A 21,605-nucleotide genomic window follows, 5' to 3' on the forward strand; every position below is an offset into this window, starting at 1 on the left:
GTATATATATATACATATGTATATATATATTCAAATTGGGTATGTTGGTTAAATACAATAGAACTGAGAAGGAATAATAATAAATGAGTGATTGAAAATATTACATTATAATCTTATTAAGCATTAAATTCTTTAACGAAAGTTTCTTTTTCAGTTGTATATATATATATAATATTTATCATATATATAATATATATATATATAAAACGTTTGGTTATTTATGTAATATAGTTTGCTAGTATCAATGTGTTAATGCATAATTTATGATGACACACCAAAGTATAATTCAGCTACCTGTGATATATCATGAGATGAAAGAAGGGAACGATAAGACCTTGGCCAGGCCAGCCGACTCATAAGATATATTGCTGTTTTTCTATCTCATTAAATTATATTTCGTGTACTTTTTCGCATCTTCCTAAATCCTAAAGCAATTCTGCAAATTGGATGCACTTCCGATTGGTCGTCGTAAGGTGTTATCTTCTTCATTGAGGAGATTGAGAAGACAAGTTTGTGCTGTTGCGTTCAAGTACTTGTTCGCCGAGCTAGATTTCTACATCAATTTCACTTAGTGTCGAATCATGAGCAACCGTTTTGAGTTTTTAAGGATGAATGCTTTTCAATAAAGCAAAATATTCTATAACCAACGATTAGCGTAAATGAGGACTTAAACTAGCCAAACAATTAGGATCTACCAAGTAAAAAGGTGTCCCATTTCCCTAATCCTGGGTTAAACAGCGGGACAAATATAAACCAATTCATTTTGGGTTGCTTTTGAAATTGGTGAATAAGCTATGTGGAATAGTTTTCATTCATTGCCACATTCTCTTTCAACGTGTCGATTTTACTCTTGTGTCCTGTTGAACGCGTGAATTGTATACGTCTGTTCTGTAACTAAATATTAACCTACAGTATAATTCCTGAAAAAGTAAAGCCCTCTGTGAAGTATAGTTTAACGAACTTAGGTAAAAAAATATTTAAAAAAAACTAAGAAACTTAAAATATTTTTTTCTTAAACTAAAGAGATATAACATAGATCGTTACTTATTCAGTCCTAGTTCGCAACAATTCTGAAGCATTCAATACATTTAAAAGAAGAACAATACGAATTATCATATTTTGTGATAGCAGTGGTCATGTGATGTATTGCTTCCATATTATTATTCCTTGTACATTTTATAGTAAGTTCTTTGGGCAGACATACCTCCAACCATGCTCCAACCATATGCTTATGGTGGACAACGATGCCCGGCCTGCGGGTATTTACCATTGACTTGTTATTCGATAATGTCGTGCGCTAATCAAACACTAAAATTAATAAAGGATTTATATTAAGAGAGAAATAGAAAATCATCTCGGCGTGAAAGTTAAAACAAGCGATTGACGGGATATGAGATTAGTAATAGCAACGAGAAATAACATGTGTTACAGGGTAAACTTTACATTTCGGACTCGAATTTCTATTTAGTGTCAATATAGAAGAGCCACATGTCGACACAATTAAATTTATGCCGGCAAGGTAATTCATGTTATTAATAGTATAGATATCATGTTTGGTGAAAAGACATTCATTTGGCGGTATTATAAGTCCGTGTTTGACGAGAGTTAATTACCATCTCTCCTTTGAAAATATTCTGTATTAATTAAATTAAAAAATAAGCGAACTGAGGAACACAGCTTACAATTGATTTTTTTTTTAAGTCGCCGAGTTTACCGAATTTATGAATATGCAGTAACAACATTGGCGGCACTTATGTGTATGAAATCATTCGTGCTTCGAAATAATAATTAGATTCACAATTAGTTAATTCGGTATCAAATTTAAAAATCGTAATCACTTCTACAATGAGCAACAAATCCTTTAAATCGAAGTATTTATTGCATTTAGCCTAGATACACTTGTTTTAGGCCTACATAAATTAATTGTTGACTTCTTTATACCGTGCACAATTAGACTAATGCCGATACGTTACTGTTTAACCATACACTACACTAACAAACATCCAAACTACGGGAAATATCAAATATGCCCACCTTTTTACAATATTGTAACAAAAGACTAAATCAGGTAGTATGTTATGCGTATCACTCCAATAAGGTAATGTAAGCCTACGATTTCATAGATCACTCCGCGTTTGACGAGGGTGATCTGAATGATAACTTATCCGGATAGCTCTACGAAATATTAATTTGAGGCGTAGGTGGATGGACATAAACATATCAGAAATATTAGGTCTATATATTATTATGAATGCGAACATGATCAACCCTTTTAACGCCTTATTGTTAAGGGGTATCAGTGAAGTAGAGGATCAACTATGCCTTAAAATGTCAGTTGGCTCTGTAAATAGGTCTAAAATCGATTTATTCTAATAATACTGCTCATAATAATACTAATGTTATTAATAATGTAAATTATATTGATAATGAAAATAATAATAATAATAATTACAACAACATAGTCATATTTACAATGAGAAACGTGATAGTGAGATATTGATTATATATATATATAGGGCCTATAAATGAAGCTTTGCCAAACCATAAAATGCTGGTTGATCCTTATATAGGTCTATGTTACAAAAATATCCGTAACGCCTGGGCAATCCACATATGCCAGCACGGTTTACACACACTATACTTGACGGAACGAACATCTATTTAGCTGTAGTGATCGATGTCCTATTAGGTTTAGTACATGAATGATAAATATCTGTAGATTTCGATGAGAATGGAGTGATGCAACGACAACTATCTGTCAGTGATTAGGTAATATATGCTGGGGATGGTAAATGATATCATATATATAATAATATATATTTATATATATTATATTACTATAAGCCTATTTGTATTATATTATATTGTGTATATATGATAATTATAATATAGGTAAGCCTACCATCTCAACAGATAGGTGAATATACAGCATAATAACCATGTCGAATTGATTAAATGGGGTAGCACGAATAAGATTTTTTTGCTATTATATCAAATGTTTAATAATTGTTTTCTTTATGGTCATAGGTGAAGCAATACACTTGGCTCGTGATTTTGGCTATGTGTGTGAAACCGAGTTTCCATCTCGACAGATAGGTGAATATACAGCAAGGCAACATACAGACCCATCAGAACAGCAAACTCGAAAGAACATGGTCTTAGCAACAAAGTAAGTTGTCTAACATAAATTAGGCTTATTATAATTATCATGATGATAGCATATCATTATCATGATTGTTATAATCATCATCATGATAATCATAACCACCATCATCACGATCGCTATGATCATCAGTCATCAAAGTTATCAAAATCATCATCATCATTATCATCATCATCATCATCATCATCATCATTATTAACGTTCATAATGTTACCATTTTCTTGACACAAATCTCACTACAAGTAAATTCCATTTTTTCTAATTCCACTGTATTCAATGTATTTAAAGGATGCATCCTTTTAATTTCGTTTCAGACAAGTTCTAAAAGAAGTTCAGGATGTGTTATGTCAAGACCGCTCACCGCTTGGAAACACACGCGCACAGCCTATCCTGGAGCCGTCCATTCAGCGTTGTTTGACGCATTTCAGCATGATCACTCATGGTTTTGGCACACCCGCACTATCTGCGTCTTTTGCCACTTTGCAGAACTGTCTGACAGAAATGCTGAAATACATGGAAAAAGCGTATCCTAGTATCCTATCACCACACGGCGGTGGTAAATTAGACTCAAATTCAAATAAAAGTAATGGTGAAAAAGGAGACGACAGAGTAAAGGAAGTATGAACAAAATGCTATTCCGATTGAAAAAAGAGATTTAAAGAAATGCGATACGAACGCTTTCTTGTGAATTCAGGTAACTGGTTGCAGACAAAGAGGACCAGGTTAGCTAGATATTTCATTTGACATCGTCAGCAAGCATGTTTATAAAGAAGACGGGTCAAAAGTTACGCGTTGCCATAAAAGCTCAATTGAGACAAGTCTGGATCAGAGTTATGTTGGCCATTGTATGCGTTCGTTTGTTTGTGCGTACATACTCTTATCAAGGTGCTTAAAATATAGAAGACAAAACAAAACAAAGAACGTCTATTGCTGGAGGAATCTAGAAGCAAGAGGGTGCATCGCGCTTACATTCTGGGAACATTGTGCGTGTAGGCCTATGTTCAAGAAGCCATTTCCTGGTTTAACGCAAACAAACGTAGTCCAGTAGTTGCATTTATCTTCAAAATCGTTTTTACAGCCCACCTGTACGAATCCGTCTAGAACCCATTTTATAGGGTATTCGTCCACCATATTGTTTGTTAAAACTTTAATAACTCCTATAGATCCGATCCTCCTTTCAAGTTACATCGCATTATAAACATAACGAAATTTAAGAGACAAAGTGGACATTTTGATAAAGTTTTAGTCTTATTGTAGATAATTTTCTTGTTTTTTTTTATTTGAATGAAACATAATGCTATTTGAAATATCTGTTTTGATAAACATAAACGTCGACCAAAAAGTATTGATCGCTGCGAAGGTGCGAACGAGTTTCCGACTCATTAAATCTAAGATTTGTATGTAAATGTAAACTTTAATCACCCACCGACGAATCACCTCTCGCGTTGATAATCAAGTATGATATGAACTCGATTTATCAAATGGAAAAATTTAAAAAGTCACGATGCAATAATTGCTTTGTGGACCGTATATTTTTAATATACACCTTTTCTTTCTTTTGTTCAAATATATTATAATGTAGAAATCTATTTCCAACTTTTACGTAAAGGACAGTTTAATGTTCTGATACTGTGGAGTATCACAGGTACACAATGTTACGTTTGGCGTTAACAATATATAATAATTCGCGTGTATACTTAATAATGTTATAACGTACTTATGTTTTGAATTTCTTAACTTTGTATCAAATGAGGGCGGGCTTGTGATGTTTCTAAAACTGAGTATACAGTAATTGTCAGAATAATACACCTTCTAAGAGGAATTGTTTATAAAGTGACTGCAGTTTTAGTTAAGTAGTAAAAGACAAATTATTACATTTTATCTGCATATTATTCAGAAATCCATCCAAATCAGAAAAGTTTATTGACTCCGTACTTACCTTTTTTAAAAAAAAAAAAAATTACCAAACGTTATAAGCCTACTTACATATTTAGTCTATCTTGAGGTACCAAAATCACCAGGAATATGACAAGAATATAAAGGTCATAGTTTATGCATATCATACCTGTCTATCTATAGAATGTCATTAAAATATTTGCAATAAATAATTATGGGGAGGAGATTTTCATTAACAAGATATGCTTTTTTTGGATTAGTTAGTTAAACTTATATACCAGTAAAATACAATTTTTAAAAAATCGTACGAATATAAGAATAACAAAAAATTACGCAAACCAGCTAATTAAAGAAGAAATAAACAATTATTTTAAATTGAAAATTATCTGCAGCTCAGTATTATTAAATAATTATCCTCCTTATCGTATAGTAAATATTCTTACATTTTGTAGAAGAGGACTCGGTATTTTATTGACTTTAAAATAGATCCAGTTGTGTTGGTATTCAAGTATTGGTACAAGATTGGATATAAATATACGGACTAAATAAAATTTAATGTGGACATTAGGTTTCAGACATAGGGTTTACTTCTTATGAAACTATGAAAACTAAAGGCCTATAACTATATAATTATGAAGTCCTGATCAGTATTGTTAAAAAAAACAAAAAAACAGTGGACCAAATATTAGATTTCCTTTCATTGAAAACTGTTAAGGAAATACACCTAATATATTATTTAGGACCTTATTTCCTTCATAATATCATTGGTATATTTCAACTGCAATGGCTCAGTGTATTGTGAGCATGTCTAAAATCTATTTTCCAACATAAGAGAAACGTAACTTTGTTATTTACGCACGTGTACACGTGAATTTCTTTTCTCACACAATGCACTCGGAATCATGGTACATATGATCATATACTATTATGTGTAGTCTTAATCTCTTTTTGAAAATACACTATTTGCTATTGGAATTAGTGAAAGAATAGAAATCATAGGACTATGGTCATGTTGGATTTGGTATGGAGATGTTTGAGCATATCCGTTGAATTCCTTGTGTTTTCATTTTGAACTCGAATTAATCTCTAGTCGTCATTAAATACATGTATCTGTGTTGTTTTGATTTCTGATTCTGGGAGCATGGATTGGGTTTAGGGGGAGGGGAGTTTTATGCGTACATAGTCACTGGTTTTAATCTGAATATGAACGCACGGGTAAAGTTTACCAATTGCCACTGTCTACGAGGCTTTTACCGCCCTCAAGCGATACAAATAAGTTAGTTCTATATACAATTTCCTACGATTCTTGTCTAAAGCGTATTTAAAGTCGTCTTTATTTTTATGTTTGTAAGCTCTTGTAAAAACCTAGTTTTTAAGTTACTTCATACAGTGCCGATCCCTAAATAGTTGTGAAAAAAGTATTACTTGTTATAACTTGTTACTGTGTGTAGGTTTGTATATGGGTGAAGCGTAGCTGTTTTGTTCAAAATAAAGGATTTAAGTCCAGAAATAAATCTAACAGATGTATCTCCGTTTCATATGTTGTGTTACTTTTAGTAACTGATTAGTAATTTAGCATCAGTCAACATGTTACGTGGTGTTTTTTATTATTAAGATACTGCCACCTAAACCTATTTGAGATCAACAGTATAACTTCGTCATTTACATCAGTTAAAATAATACTATTCCTAATATCTGCGGGTAAATTTATGAACTTTCGTAGTAAACCGTTTGTAAATTATTGAAAACGGATTTTCTTAATAATTTGTGACTTACTATAATTGATAACTTATATTCTTTTGTAAATGAACAAATCAGAATTTTATCCGAAGAAACGGGGTGATAATAAAGACAAATATATCAACATCAACAACAACAACTACTACTACTACTACTCTACCCTACTACCACTACCACTACCACTACCACTACCACTACCACTACCACTACCACTACTACTACTACTACTACTACTACTACTACTACTACTACTACTAATAATAATAATAATAATAACAATAATAATAATAATAATAATAATAATAATAATTTAATAATGATAATAAAATTAAAAATGATAATAATAATAATCATAGATTTTGCAATACCATACGATAGCTGCATCGAGAAGAAAGAAATGAAGAAAGTAATTAATTATCAGGATCTAGCAAGAGAACTGAGAAAAAATATTGAAAATTAAAACAGTGGTCATTCCTGTTGTAATCGGGACATTTGGAACAGTTCCAAAGAAATTAAAGAAAAGACTGAACACATTGGTATAGAGAGCAGAATACATAAGCTTCGATTTTAACAGTTCAATATTGGATTATATACACAATTATATTATACAATGATTTTCCAAAAGATGACGTTTTATTACCCGGTTTATTGTATTTTTAACCCATATGTGGCAATATGTTCTATGATTCGGGCAGTAACAGCACTAATAATTCATTTAAATGCGTAATCAGTACAAACAAAATGTACTCTTGTTATGTGTTTTTTTTTTAGTTTTAACAATGACTTTAACCATTAAATTAAGAAATCTAAAAGCTAAATATACAGAAGGTGACCCATTTTAAATCTTAATATATCTGGTTTATAGTAATTCCATTTTTAGTTTATATATATATATATTTATTTATTAGAATAATATATAGATTATACAATATACAAGATACAAGTCAACTTTATTTTCAATATATAAATTCTAAAATTCTAAAAACGTAAATATAGATACTGAGTGCACCTTTCACTAAAGTGAACACATATTTTAGGAGAATCTAGTGTAGTAGGATATTCATGACTTGTGTGTGTTTCTAATGTTCACTTCCCCTTAAAGAATAATGCTCATAAACATATTTCAAATAATGACTGGTTGGTTTAAAGTTCTGTAAGCAGAATATAAATCCCCGATTAACAATGTCAGAAACGAGTAACACTATGAACAACGACTACGATGTTGCTGCTTTTGTTATAATGACGTTCCCCTTCTTGCACTGGTAGAGTTCAGCTAGCTCGAAGTTAGATGTACCGACAGTACTTGAAATGGTCGCGAGATGGCGCCCATCACGCTTCTCCATAATCTTGGGTAGATCTTTTTCATTCAGCCTCAACCGAGGTACATATTAATATTACTGAGTTTCCAATCTACTACTTTGCAACCAATCTAAAAACCTGTATATTCCATACATTGTATAACTATTATCCTTTAGAAAATGCCACAGACTTATAACAGGGTGAAGACTATAAGTTCTCTCAGTGTTGAATACATTGACAGGGGAGGAATTGGTGAGATTAAAGCTCGGTTTCTATACACCATATTGACAGTGGCGGCTCTACGTGGGAAGGGGAAGGAGGGGATTTCCCCAGACAAATTTCTTTACCCCCATTTCCACCCCCCTACAAAAAAGAAGAAAAAACACAATTCGCAAGGGAGAAAAAAACAACTATATGTATTTTTTACATATTAGTAGACATTCCATCTATAAAATCGATTAGATAAGCCCCTGAAACACCTAAATTGTCATATTTTTCGGGGGCCCAGCCCCTTGGACCACATTTTAATTGATGGCCGACCACGCCCACTTTGCTTGTCCCTCACTCGCCCCACCCCCCAGATTTCAGACGCTGGCGCCGCCACTGCCTATCAGCGACAGTGGCCGAGTTGTGACTCTCGATAGCGATTCCATAGAAACGCTTGTCTGCCTACCTATACTAGTAGTATTGTACTACCTACCGGCCTACCGCCAGTCGGCCTACTTGAAACGTTGTTCAAACACTGTTGTAACGTTCAATGAATTTCTCTACACTAGAATTCCTAGTCTTTGTTCTAATATTCTTTAATACTTTTTAAAATCTACTGTTGATGCTGCATTCTAAATTAAAAGTTCTTTTTAATCAATTATTTTTTTTTATTCAAATGTAAACAACTAAGGCAAACGTACATTAAAAACTAAAAACAAAATGACAAACATAACTGCAGCCCAACGCAACCATTTACATGGCAATGAAAATGAACATAACATACTAAAACACGAAAATGTTAAACCTTTCAACAACAAAATATTTGAAGATGTTAACAGAAGAGCACTTGGCATACTTCAATAGACAGTAAACTCAAAACATTAAATAAAAAGGTTTTTTTTTATAAGTACATGTTCTTTTGTATATATGAACATACGTTGGTAAAGCATACTTTTAAAGTAATTTCTTTCCGATTAGAACCTAATATTGCCAATTCAATTTTACTATCCATGTAAGTTTTAATAAAAATTTAAACATTTCTTTACCTAAAATCACTGTTCATTCCAATAGGGTGCACTCATGTTTTTAAATAAGTTCTCAACATTATGTACACAAAAACTATTTGAGATTTTTCCAACGAGGCATATGTGGTCATTGATAATATTTTAGAATCATCATTTCTAATCACATTGCACAATGTATACTTTCAATAAAAACTTTGGAAATAGATAATAATTATACCCTGCTGCCTCTTCATTGACCCCTTGTTCTTCCCTTACCCCGCTTGTTTCAGTTTGTACATCTATCATTTTCCTATACACTCTTTCATTTCATTCCATACCTGAAAGTGAACTTAAACAATATCATATATTATAGTAAACTACTTAAGGTACAAACATGAACAATTATCAACATTATAGTAAACTACTTAAGATACTAACATGAACATTAGGGCAAATATGATACAAGACTTTTGAAAAAGAAAATGAAATCGGAAATGCATACCAATTTTAGCTCATATAATCTATTCCAAACATAAGTTTTTGATAATATTATATGAAACCATCAACCTTGCGTAAGTTGGGATGCACTACTGCAAAAGTAATTTGAAATTTGATACATCACACAAAAAAGGGCCAGTATCATTAAATGGAAATATACTGTACATTTAACAATATTATTTCCAAAACTGGTTATCTCCCTGAAGTCCTTAAATAAGGTACATTTAGATAAAGAGTAATGACAGAATCATCAATATCTTCAATTTATATTTACAACATATCTATATTTGTATCTATCAAATTTCTTTAAATTTTAGTTTGGTCGGAGAATAATTGTGTTAAATTTCATAGCAACTCAAGTTAAAAACAGGTAGTTCTCGCTATTTCATTGTTTATGCATTGCCTTCTACAGATGTAGAAGACACAGTAAATGTTCGTAAGAAAAGCTGATGACGTCAACATCTAAAATCGGCCGATGGTTGGTCAATAGTTACGATTCGTTGCCGACAAGTCGGGAAGAATGAACTTGGTTCAACTTTGCAGATTTTGTTGCAGACGAATCGGGGTGCCTTCTCGATTGCGTCGGGGTAGCCATGCTGTGTAGCGATTGCTGCAGCGACAGTGTAGCGTTTGTAAGGAAACCGAGCTTAAGCTATATAGTCGCCGTCCAATTCAGTCAAAATATCATAGCAATACATAGCAGCAACGTACTATCTGAAATGAAGATTTTACTGCAGGTCTGTTTGGACTTGATGAATGGAAATTCTCTTCACAAAAAATACAGCAATACTGCCACCTATATTTACAGAACTTTTTTTTTTCTCTCAGTAGAATGAGATTTTACAGTATGTGGTATTTTCATGAAACTCACACGGTAACATATATTATAATTAAGGTGCATTCACTTGTATTTCTAATAACGTCAAGATCATCTACGTGAATTTGCATATGTTTTAAGCATATCCCTATCAATTATTATTTATTTATTATGAATTTATTCCACTGAAAGACAAAGCGAGCCTTTGATGTGTAACTTAGAACCTTCCCCGATGAAGAATTGAATAACCTTCAACTCTTTTAAAATTATAAGATAAGTTAATAACTTCCAATGGAACAGACGTAACTTTATAAGTTTTTGCAAAATTACAGACAATTTACTAAAAAAAGGTTGTCATTATCACACAACGTATGAGACCATGCAGACAAGGAAAGGTATTATTTTGAGTACTATTTTGTGAGGGAACTATTTCGTCGTTCTATTTACAAAGTAAGCGATTCTTTGAATCTTTAAATTTATTACCCAAGAGGGGTAATGTTCCTGATTCTTGTTCTGAAAACCCTGGTTCAAATCCGGCCACCGTCGGATTTTAATAGGAGTCGATCGCTCGGATCTACGAATAACCCCCGCATATAATAGCCGCCGTGGGAGTTCTCCAGGGGGTTCAATCGCAATAATTAATAATCAATCGCAATAATCGCAATTAAGTTTGGCGTAATGATAAAAATGAAATTTTAAAAAAATAGAAAAAAATATAAATCTTTATTAAAATAGTATTGAACGAAAAACATGTTCGAAAATACGTGTTAGTGCAGATGAGTATCATATTTCTGCTGTATGATAAAGACGAGAGAAGTCAATTGTGCCAACTATATTTAAAGATTAAAACAGAAGTAATAGGCCTATGTCCAATATTATAAAATAAATCACGAGACTTGACCTGTTATGCTTTTGACCACTGACCACTGATATTGTAAGCTATTACAAGCCCATAATACATCGATATAATTATCTCAAAAGATTGCGGTATGAAACACAAAATAAGTCTCGGTTTACAGAATAATTAAATGCATAATAAAAACCAAGTTACCATAATACGTTGACAGATTTATGCGAGTAATTTATAAGATGAAGAGAGATTTCTGGCATTAAATATGCTGTGTGCAAATTTTGTCCATAATATACTGCTATGAATCTGTTTAGCGTATTGCGTTTATTTTAATTTCACAGTCTTTCTTACGCAAGCACTTCTTATCATTATCATAGCCATCATCGTCGTAATTATCATCATAGTCACCTATTATAATATTATTAATTTTCTATCGACTTGCTTGAATATTAATATATACGGTAATATGATTTATCAGCTGTGACCTACAGCTTAACCATTCAGGTTGAGATTCTAATTTATTCGTTAAATTATACTATGATGATCTAGTCCATTAAAATATCACCTTAACCGTTGCATAGACTTAGCAGTCAACGAAATTCTCACCATAGGTTCTATATATTATGTAAACATCATTTATACATTTTCTTTTTAAAACTTGTCGGCAACGAATCGTAAATATATCTTCCAGTGTACAAAACATTTGATTCCTACCGTAAAATATACTTTATATTACAGTATCTAAATAATGCAATGCTTGAATTGAGGGCGTCATCAAATGAGGGCGTCATCAAATTGTATGGCGGGTCACTTCAAACGACATGTAAAAAATCACAACTTTCTTTGTTTCTTATATTTTTTTGAGTTTTTTATTATCAAAACAACTTTTTGTATATGTGATACATAATAATATATTATAATACAGATACTAATTACCATATTTGTACATTTATACATTTCTTTGTAAAACGAAGGTCAACGGCAGCAGCGTCGTATAATATAATTTGCCTCGTGACGTCATTTCTCGATGTAAACAATTCACGACGGTAGGTAGGCAAAATCTGCCTTTAAAAACTTAATTTTCTCCGTAAATCACAACTTTCATGCGACGCAACATCGATATATGATGTTTACATAATATATAAAACCTATGGTGAGAATTTCGTTGACTACTAAGTCTATGCAACGGTTAAGGTGATATTTTACTGGACTAATCCGTAAGGTAGATTTTTCCCCAAACCACACAGGTGTGATTCAGATCCCTCATTTATCTTTCCACCGTCCTTCTCCAAGTGATCTTAGGTCTCCCCCTCTTCCTCTTCCTTTCTGGAGTCCAGTAGAGTGCCGTTTTGGTAATACTTCCCTGTTCTTTCCTTCGCACATGTCCAATCCATCTCTAACGCCTTCTTTGTATGATTGTTTTCATTCATTCCAATTGGCATCTGTCAGAAAGTTCTTCATTTGATATGGTATTTGGCCAAAATACGCGACAAATTTTCCTCAAGGATTTATAGTGGAAGATTGATATTTTTCGGAGGTCATTCTTTGTCATCCTCCAGCATTCTGACCCATAGAAAAAAGTTGAAAGGACACAGCTTTGATAAATCTTCAACTTGGTTTTGGTGCTGAACTGTTGTGATTTCCATATAGGATTTAGCATAGAGAATGCAGTCCTTGCTTTGTTTAAGCGGTTCTTTATGTCTACTCCTGCACCTTCCTCTTGTGTTACAATACTTCCAAGGTAGGTGAATTCATCTGTTGTTGGAAGATCTTCTCCATGTGCCTGTATGCTTGATGGGTTTTGAACATTAAGTGTCATTACTTCTGTTTTCTTTTAATTAATCTTCAGGCCAATTTGGTGTGCAAAGTCAGTTAGCCGGGATGTCTTCTCCTGCATATGCTGATGAGTATGGGCCACCAGAGCCAGATCATCTGCAAAATCTAGATCTTCAAGCGTTGAGAATAGTGACATCTAATACCCCTTTTCTGATCTGCAGTGGTCCGCCTCATTATCCAGTCAATAGCCAGGTTGAAGAGTAACGCAGACATAACGCACCCTTGTCTCACCCCAGTTCTCACCTCAAAGCTAAAGTCACTATTCCCAACCTTGCATATGAAATTGTTGTAGAAGCACTTGATAATAGTTACTACATGCTGGGAATGCCGTAATTGCGTAAAATTTTCCAAAAGCTGTCTCGGTGTAAACTGTCAAAGGCTTTTTCAAAGTTAACAAAGTTAATATAGTTGTCTTTGCCATTCTGTGCATTGTTCGATAATATTCCGCAAGGCAAACATCTAGTCGATGCACCCCCTTCCTCGTCTAAAGCCTGCTTGCTCTGGTCTTAGTTTTTCATCAACAGCTCTTGTCAACCTCTGAATAATAACTTTCGCTAATATTTTGCTTGGAATAGACAAGTTGCTACACTTCCGAAGTGAACCCTTCTTAGGGAGCTTTATGATGATCTCTTGTAACCAATCATCCGGACTTTCTTTCCTTCCCATATGTCGATGAAGAGAGGGTGCAATATATTTGCAGGCAGTTCTGGATCTGTTTTGAATACGGTAGTTCAGCATTTAGGTTATCTGGTCCTGGTGCCTTTCCATTCTTTAAGGTCTTGATTGCCTGGATGATCTCAGCTTGAGTCGGTGGATTTGTATTAATATCTAGATCAATATCTTCTTCTTGGATGTTAGCTTCAGTGGCAGGAGGTGGTCTATTGAGAACTTCTTCAAAGTGTTCAGCCCATCTAGCATCTTGTTTTTCTTTAGTAGTAAGAAGAAGTCTATCGTGTTTGTCTTCTATTGGTAAGTCTGAGAGTTTACTGTGTTTACCGCTTATTATTCTGGTCAGCTTATATACTTTCCCTTGCTCGCCAGCCTTTGCAGCCTCTTCCGCCTGACTAGCTAGACTGTCCATAAAGGATATTTTGTCAGCTCTTGCCTTTATTTTAACTAATCTGTTTGCTTTTTGATACTTGGCCTTGAATCTTTCTTTAATTTTACCCGATTTTGCACACAGGAAATGTTTGCTTCCCTACGTTTCTCTACGGTTTGCCACATGTCTTTAGTCATCCACTCCTTTCTCTCCCTCATTTTTGTCCCTAGACATGCTTCACTTGCCTTTTGGTATGTGTTTTAACCTTCTCCCACTTGTCATTGATTAATGTCTTGTTCTGGCTGTATTTCTTCAAGGTCTGCTACAACCTGAAATCTGTTCCTAATGTCTAGTACAAATGTGCCTTTAACTCTGGGATCATTTAGTTTGTCAATGTCGAATCTTGGCCGTTTTGCTTTACTTTCTCCTGATCTCCTGAGCTTCACTTCATTTACAGCTAGCACAAGGTGGTGGTCACTAGCAACATCCGCACCTCTCATGACTCTTACATCTCGGAGTGATCTTCTCCATGTGCCATGTATCATGATGTGATCAATCTAGTTTGGTGAGTACCATGGCAGCTTGTGAATGTCTTTGTGCTGGAAAGGTGTTGTTTATGGAGCAGAATTCCACGAGGCGTTCTCCATTTTCATTCATCACCCTACATCCGTACTTCCCCATAGCCCTATCATAGCCTGTGCTGTTGTTTCCGGCTTTAGCATTCAGGTCCCCCATTACTACCTTCATGTCGTGACCAACAATGCTGTCGATTTCATGCTGCAGTTGCTCATAGAATGCGTCTTTGATATCGTCGTCATTGTCATTGGTTGGAGCATTACACTCAACGGATCACAACCTTGTCGAGGTTGGGTGGGCTTGTGTGTCTCAAGTGACCCCTAGAGCTATGCCGGCGAGAGATTATTCTCCTGACAGGGCCACCCATGCCGGACAGGTCAAAGGGTAAAGATCAGACGAATTAAGATCTCTGGTCCTCCAGGTTGGGGGTTGGGCACAGGGCTAACAACCCTGTCCTGTAAAAACAACCTGTTACAACCTGAAACAGCAACAAAAGTCAAAAGACGAACCAGGCGTGATTGGCCTCCTGGTGTACCAGATGGTACCAGGATGATTGACGATGGTCAAAGCCGAAAGGAAGCCATCGACAGGAATGTGGAAGTCATGAACTCCAAACGAAAACACGAATAGGATGTATGAAACTGGGAAACTAAATCAGATCACAGCAGAAATGCGAAGATACAATCTACAAATTTTAGGTATTAGCGAAAGCAGATGGACAGGATCAGGACGTTTTCAAACAAACACAGGCTAAACTGTCCTGCACTCGGGGAGGGATGATGGCCTCCACTCAGAAGGAGTCGCCATAATTCTGAAGAAGGGAATTGAGAGATGTCTTCCCGAGTGGAAACCAGTAAATAGCAGGATGATAAAGATTAGGCTCAGAGGAAAACAAAATTAATCATGGAATATATACAATATTAATTTGTATATAAAACGCGTTTATATCCACGGATCGGTCGCATTTTGAGATTAGCACCGGCGATGCAGACGAGCAGAAGATATTTACAAAGGAGGAAAAACATTATAGAATGAAAAATGTAATTTATTTATGACGAGGCAAAATATAAAAATTATAACATTTTACGAAGTATGCATTTTGTAAAAATGTAATTAAGAATAAATTAATGTCATATACAAAAAGTTATGCATTGTTAAACTCTAGATTAAAAATAACCATGTGTAGAAAATTAGGGTGTCTGCAACAAGGTAAAACACACCTTGTTTGGTTAGTGTCAAGAGATAACGTGACCGTGCGCTAGCTAAGATGATGATGCATATGCTCACGACCGATTTATATCAATCCTAGATGTATTAATGGAATAAATACAATACTAATTTGTATGAAACTTACTTTACATTAATTTGATGACACGTGTCAATCGAATTTCCATAAATAATAAGCCAATGTTATTGGCTTATTAATTATTTAGGGAAATGTTCTTTTTCCATTGGCCAGTGATACATTTAAATATTTCTATAGATTCAGAATAAAATCAGGTCATTGCATGACCTGAACTTTTCTTTATTATGCGTATGTCTATAATATTCTAACATACGATATAGACCTGTAATCAACTCGCCGAACCCTAGGATCGGTATACAGTATCTAGTAATTAACAGAGCGCATCAGTCTCGCATATGAAAAGCGGAAAATAGCACTTGTAGAAATCTCCGACATTTTTCGGTGATGAACTGACCTTCCCTCGGAACCCGTTATTCCAAAAATAATATCGACTCTAGATGTAGCGCACATTCTCTTCTGAAAATGATAATTAAAAATCATGTTTATCAAATAAAAATAACAGTAGTGATCTATGTTGATTGCAATCGTAATTGCGTCCGTCATGCGTCATGTGGTTCATCCACCAAATCTTTGATTCTCCTATAAAATTGTAATTTAATCAAAATGATAGGCCTAAATATTTCATATATTCCGGAAGCAGTCATTGTACGAAGTGTTTATTAAGTAAAATAACATTAGGAATCTAAGTTGATTGATGTTGATTATTATTTGCATACAATGTGATGTTCCCTAGAAATTTAATTGAGAGTACTATGGAAATTAATGCAAATATTTTTAAATGACTTCCGAAAAAATTGACCAAATGTATGTTAGATTAAACAGTGTCATATCAAAGGAAAGTGTCGTAAACGTGGGAATGTCACAACATACTCACCAGTATTATACAGTTCTTCTCCACCCCATATAAAAATCAAAATTATCTTTTTATAATGTTAGGCCTAGGCCTTGACAGATGAAGTTAGTGCAAATGAAATTAACCAAGAGAAATAATAACCATTATTACTAGATGGAGGGATGAAAATAAGACAGAATAAGTTAGTTGACTTTTAGAATGACATGTGAAACTTTCATTCCAATTTCAATAAGGTGGAAGATTATTATTTTGAATGTACTGTATTACATTAGACTTGAAAATTCAATGCATATAACATTGTTAAATATTAGTAAAGCTTGTCAGAAAATTTAAGAATTTCGAATGAAAATTCTAACATTGACGTTGCCATTATGAAATTAGTTTACGATTTGATGATACAGTGCGTTCTAATAATATCGAGACTGACTTGCGCATAATAGGTAATGTCATCCCCTAAAGACCAATGAAAAAATTGTACACAGTGATAAAGTCATTCGCCAAACTGGATTTCGACCATCTGGTCTAGAACCAGAGTCAGTGTCCCCAAGACAGAAACAATCCGTTCGTTCTCTATGAGGATTTGATTTGGTATTCAAATTATTATATAATTCCCCAACCTTCGTACACAGTGTTAGTATTTTAAAGCTTGTTTTTGCTAGCCAATACAAATTCTTTCCTGGGATCACTTAAAATGAATTGCAGTACTTGTAAAATATGTAAATATGCATCAGCACACGCAATACATAATAATATTAGAATACTTATAACACATAGGCCTAAATCGAATTGTTTACGCAAATTAGCAATACAAATAGGACATGGTTTGTTATAACTAATTTTATGCCCTACGCTATGTGATAGTTGTAGTCAACTCCTAGGACGACGTGTCACATTTATGAGATTAAAAATAAAAATAAAGAAAAAAAAAACAAAAAAAACGGAGTTTGGTGATGAATTAAATGCAGTACAAATTCTAATTGGCTTCTTCTACTATATCATGTTTGTGACTCATGCTCTAATAAAAACCCACAGTAAACGTCTATTGATAAAAGTCACCCGCTATCCTGATAGAATTAGAATAAATGACATATAAACGATAATGCAAAAAATAAATACAACGGCTTTACCACTAGATATATGGATTTATCAAACTTACTTAACAAAAAAAAAAAAAAAAAAAAAAAAAAAAAAAAAAATCAGCTTAAATTCGTTTTAAATCTATAGCCAAGTCATTTTAAGATACAGAAATGCGATAATGTATGGTCCAGTTTTGTTTTTATCCTTTTGCAAGCTTTTATAAAGTTTTGTTTAATAATACTACTTTTGTACTTTTGTACAAAATTGACATGGACGCGCTACCACGTCGATGTCAGGATAGCTGATTGAAAACCCTTGGATTCATGGTTGGATTTAATCATATTGTGTACATATATGTAGTCATACATTGAAATATGTATTTTGGTGAATGATTGATATATTGCATTGATATATGCTCATGATTATTGTATTGCATTGATATATGCTCATGATTATTGTATTTTATTGAAATGTTTATTGTATTGTATTGAAATACGTTAATTATTGCATTATCGATATCGTCAATATGGATACTGGTAGTAATAATCAAGAAGAAATGCCATTATGGGCTACCCAATTGGTTGGTGCGATTTCCGGGGCTTTTGGTAGAATATCGAGTACAAAATCTCTTCCAAAATTAAAACTTTCTAAATTTCGTGGGAATTCTAAAGGTCTGTAGATATTTCCCTGGTGAAAAATTGCCTGCATTATCTAGTGAGCTTCATAATAGAACTCAACAAGAGGGAGAAAGTTTAGCTGACTATAGTAATGCTCTCCTCCGTCTGTACGATAGAATGGAAACTGCTACTGAATCTCAGATGGAATTTAATGCCATTTCCACCATGAAAGATATTACCTTAAAAGATAGGTTGATTCGATGGTGTCGGGATGAAACAACCAGAACCCAATTAAGGCAGTTTATCCTGGGAAATAATAAACCATTTTTAGAACTTAGGAAATATCTGCTTGAAATATTCCCTGAACCTCAAGTTAAGAAAATAAATACCATGGCTGTTAAAACAATAAACTAGGTAGATCCTACTGTAATGGAATTGAAAGATGATGTTCAAGAACTGAAACAGTCCTTGAAAGATTTAATGGGAGCTATAAAGCACCTAACCCCTGAGAAAGAAAAACAATCCTTTTCTAATATCACTTGTTATAATTTTGGAAGACAAGTTCATATTGTGAGAAAATGCAACTTTAAAACACAAGGTAGATTTCCATTTAAATGTTATAATTGTGGTCAACCTGGTCATAAACAAATACATTGTAAAGTTATGAAAGGGGTTCCCCAATCTGAAGTTCAGTCTAAAACAAAAACGGTTACCACTGAAATTTTGGAAGCATCCACTGACGATGTAAATACACCTGGATTGATATCAAAAAGTCCAATGAGTGAGATTGAAGTTAATGGTGTGAGAGCATCATGTGTTATGGACACTGGTGCGGAATCAAGTTTAATGGATGGGTCTTTCTTCAATGAGCACTTGCGTCATATTTTTGGAGATCCTGGCAGCCTAAACGAATCTGTTAAAGTAGTAGGGGTTTCGGGCGTCCATATTCCTATTGAGGGTTATATTAGAGCCAATGTGAAATTAGGAGTATATATTAGTGAAGTAGGTTTTCTGATTGTAAAGGAAAATTCAAACATTCTCAAAAACCCTCATCCTATAATTTTGGGTTGTAATGCTCTGCGTACATTACTTTCTGGGAAAGAGGGACTTTCATTAGTAAAAGGGGTGTTTGAATTATCCAGTGGGAACCATAATACAGTTTCTGTAATTAATGCTGAGGAAATTCACCCTTTAACTATTCGTAGAGTTAAATGCCAACTGGGAAGAAGTCCAGAAATTTCTAATAGAGATGTTCTTATTATGCCTAAATCCATGCCTAAGCACAGATTGGATATCCTTAAGAAAACGACAACCATAACGTTCCAGGTTCTTTTAATCGTCAATGTTTAAGAGATTCACGATCACCAATCATATCAATCATCTGTCGATGTGTACAGATCGACACAACAAACAAAAACCCATGTAAAACAGCAGAATTACAGTCTCAATACATACATCATTATTGAATTATACATTTGTAACTCATGTACAGCATTACTACAAGATACCATTACATCAATTAATCAATATTACCGAACCATTTCAATATCAATGCATAGTTACATAACAATGTGCATACCTGGATTTAAACAAAAACTAACTTTGGAGGAACACACCCATCGTTAGCCGCCTATATACCATACAATCGTATTCAATCTAGGAATAAACCATTATAATTGTTAGCGATGTAAAGATAACGAAAATATTCAAATACAAAACAAACAAGTCCAATACTACACTCTACAGGTTCACACACAGCACCATTGCGGCATGCATACCTATAATCAACTAACAACAACATTACTCAGTTGCAAACTCGAGAAATACTACTTAATGCTGATACTCGAATCAATTATAAATAAATCATATTATCAAACATCGCTGAAGATATCGCAATGTATAGCGTTACTATAATCAAGATACAATATCAATATAACAATTCATTAACATACCTGTAAACTTATTTAAGTAAGTTTTATTATTATTATTATTATTATTATTATTATTATTATTATTTACGTTGCCAAACCGGCAAACCGTACCGTAACGATAGATGTGTTCAACAGCTAGCAACCACGTGAAAACTACTATATATGCCCAGACAAGCAAGATCATTACGCGCATACAGTATTACGTAACATTCAGACAGCTTAATTAATAGTCCACCAGAAATACGGATTTGAAGCACCAAAATTGCAACAAAACGTTTTTTTTATGAATATATATAGTTAAATTTTATATCTACAACATACGAAAAGTTTACCAAAATATACCCACGGGAAAGGTGATTTTTATAGCAAAGAAAACTGGACTATTTCACTGGGCTTATACGCCCTGCCTAGGATGTGTGTGCTGTGCCTTGGTTACGAAGCGCTTTAATTTGATTTGCCGCTGACGCTTTTGATTGGTTAACATACCTTCAACAGTCTGCGCGTACTCATTTACGCAGCACACGTACGTACGTACGCAAGTACGCAAGTTCGTACGTACGTCACGTCCCAGAATGTAAACACGGAAATTGTTAGATATTATAACCTCTGTAATATTTAATTTCAGGGTAGATGGATCTACAACAATAATTCAATTAGTGAGGCCTGCCTGCCCAGTGTGTACCGACCTAGCTGAGACTCAGGAGTCGGGAAAAAAAGTATGTGATCTTACATCAATAGGCCCTATATAGGAATAGGCCTATTATTATATTTTCTTACCTAAAAACACCAATTAAAATTTTATAGCTAATACAATAAAACAAATTTATTTGCAAATAGTGTAAAATAATTGTTGATATTTTAAAAAGTATAATAATGACTGATAATTGATTTATTTG

General features: G+C 33.8%; 1 protein-coding gene across 5 annotated transcripts in view; it reads left to right on the plus strand.

The window, feature by feature from the left end:
* Positions 1 to 6,586, plus strand: part of LOC117124967 (transcription factor AP-2-beta-like) — a 69,553-nt gene extending 62,967 nt beyond the window's left edge. For all 5 annotated transcript variants that reach the window (XM_033271310.1, XM_033271307.1, XM_033271311.1 and 2 more), the window contains exons 6-7: positions 3,028 to 3,169; positions 3,478 to 6,586. In XM_033271310.1, the coding sequence (XP_033127201.1) occupies positions 3,028 to 3,169; positions 3,478 to 3,787 (452 nt within the window). In that variant the 3' untranslated portion in view covers positions 3,788 to 6,586. The remainder of the gene's footprint in view (positions 1 to 3,027; positions 3,170 to 3,477) is intronic.
* The last annotated feature ends 15,019 nt before the right edge of the window (positions 6,587 to 21,605 follow it).

The sequence above is a fragment of the Anneissia japonica genome, unplaced genomic scaffold, assembly GCF_011630105.1.
Source record: "Anneissia japonica isolate Jap-2015-1 unplaced genomic scaffold, ASM1163010v1 scaffold288249_len478412_cov200, whole genome shotgun sequence".
Classification (NCBI taxonomy): Eukaryota; Metazoa; Echinodermata; class Crinoidea; order Comatulida; family Comatulidae; genus Anneissia; species Anneissia japonica.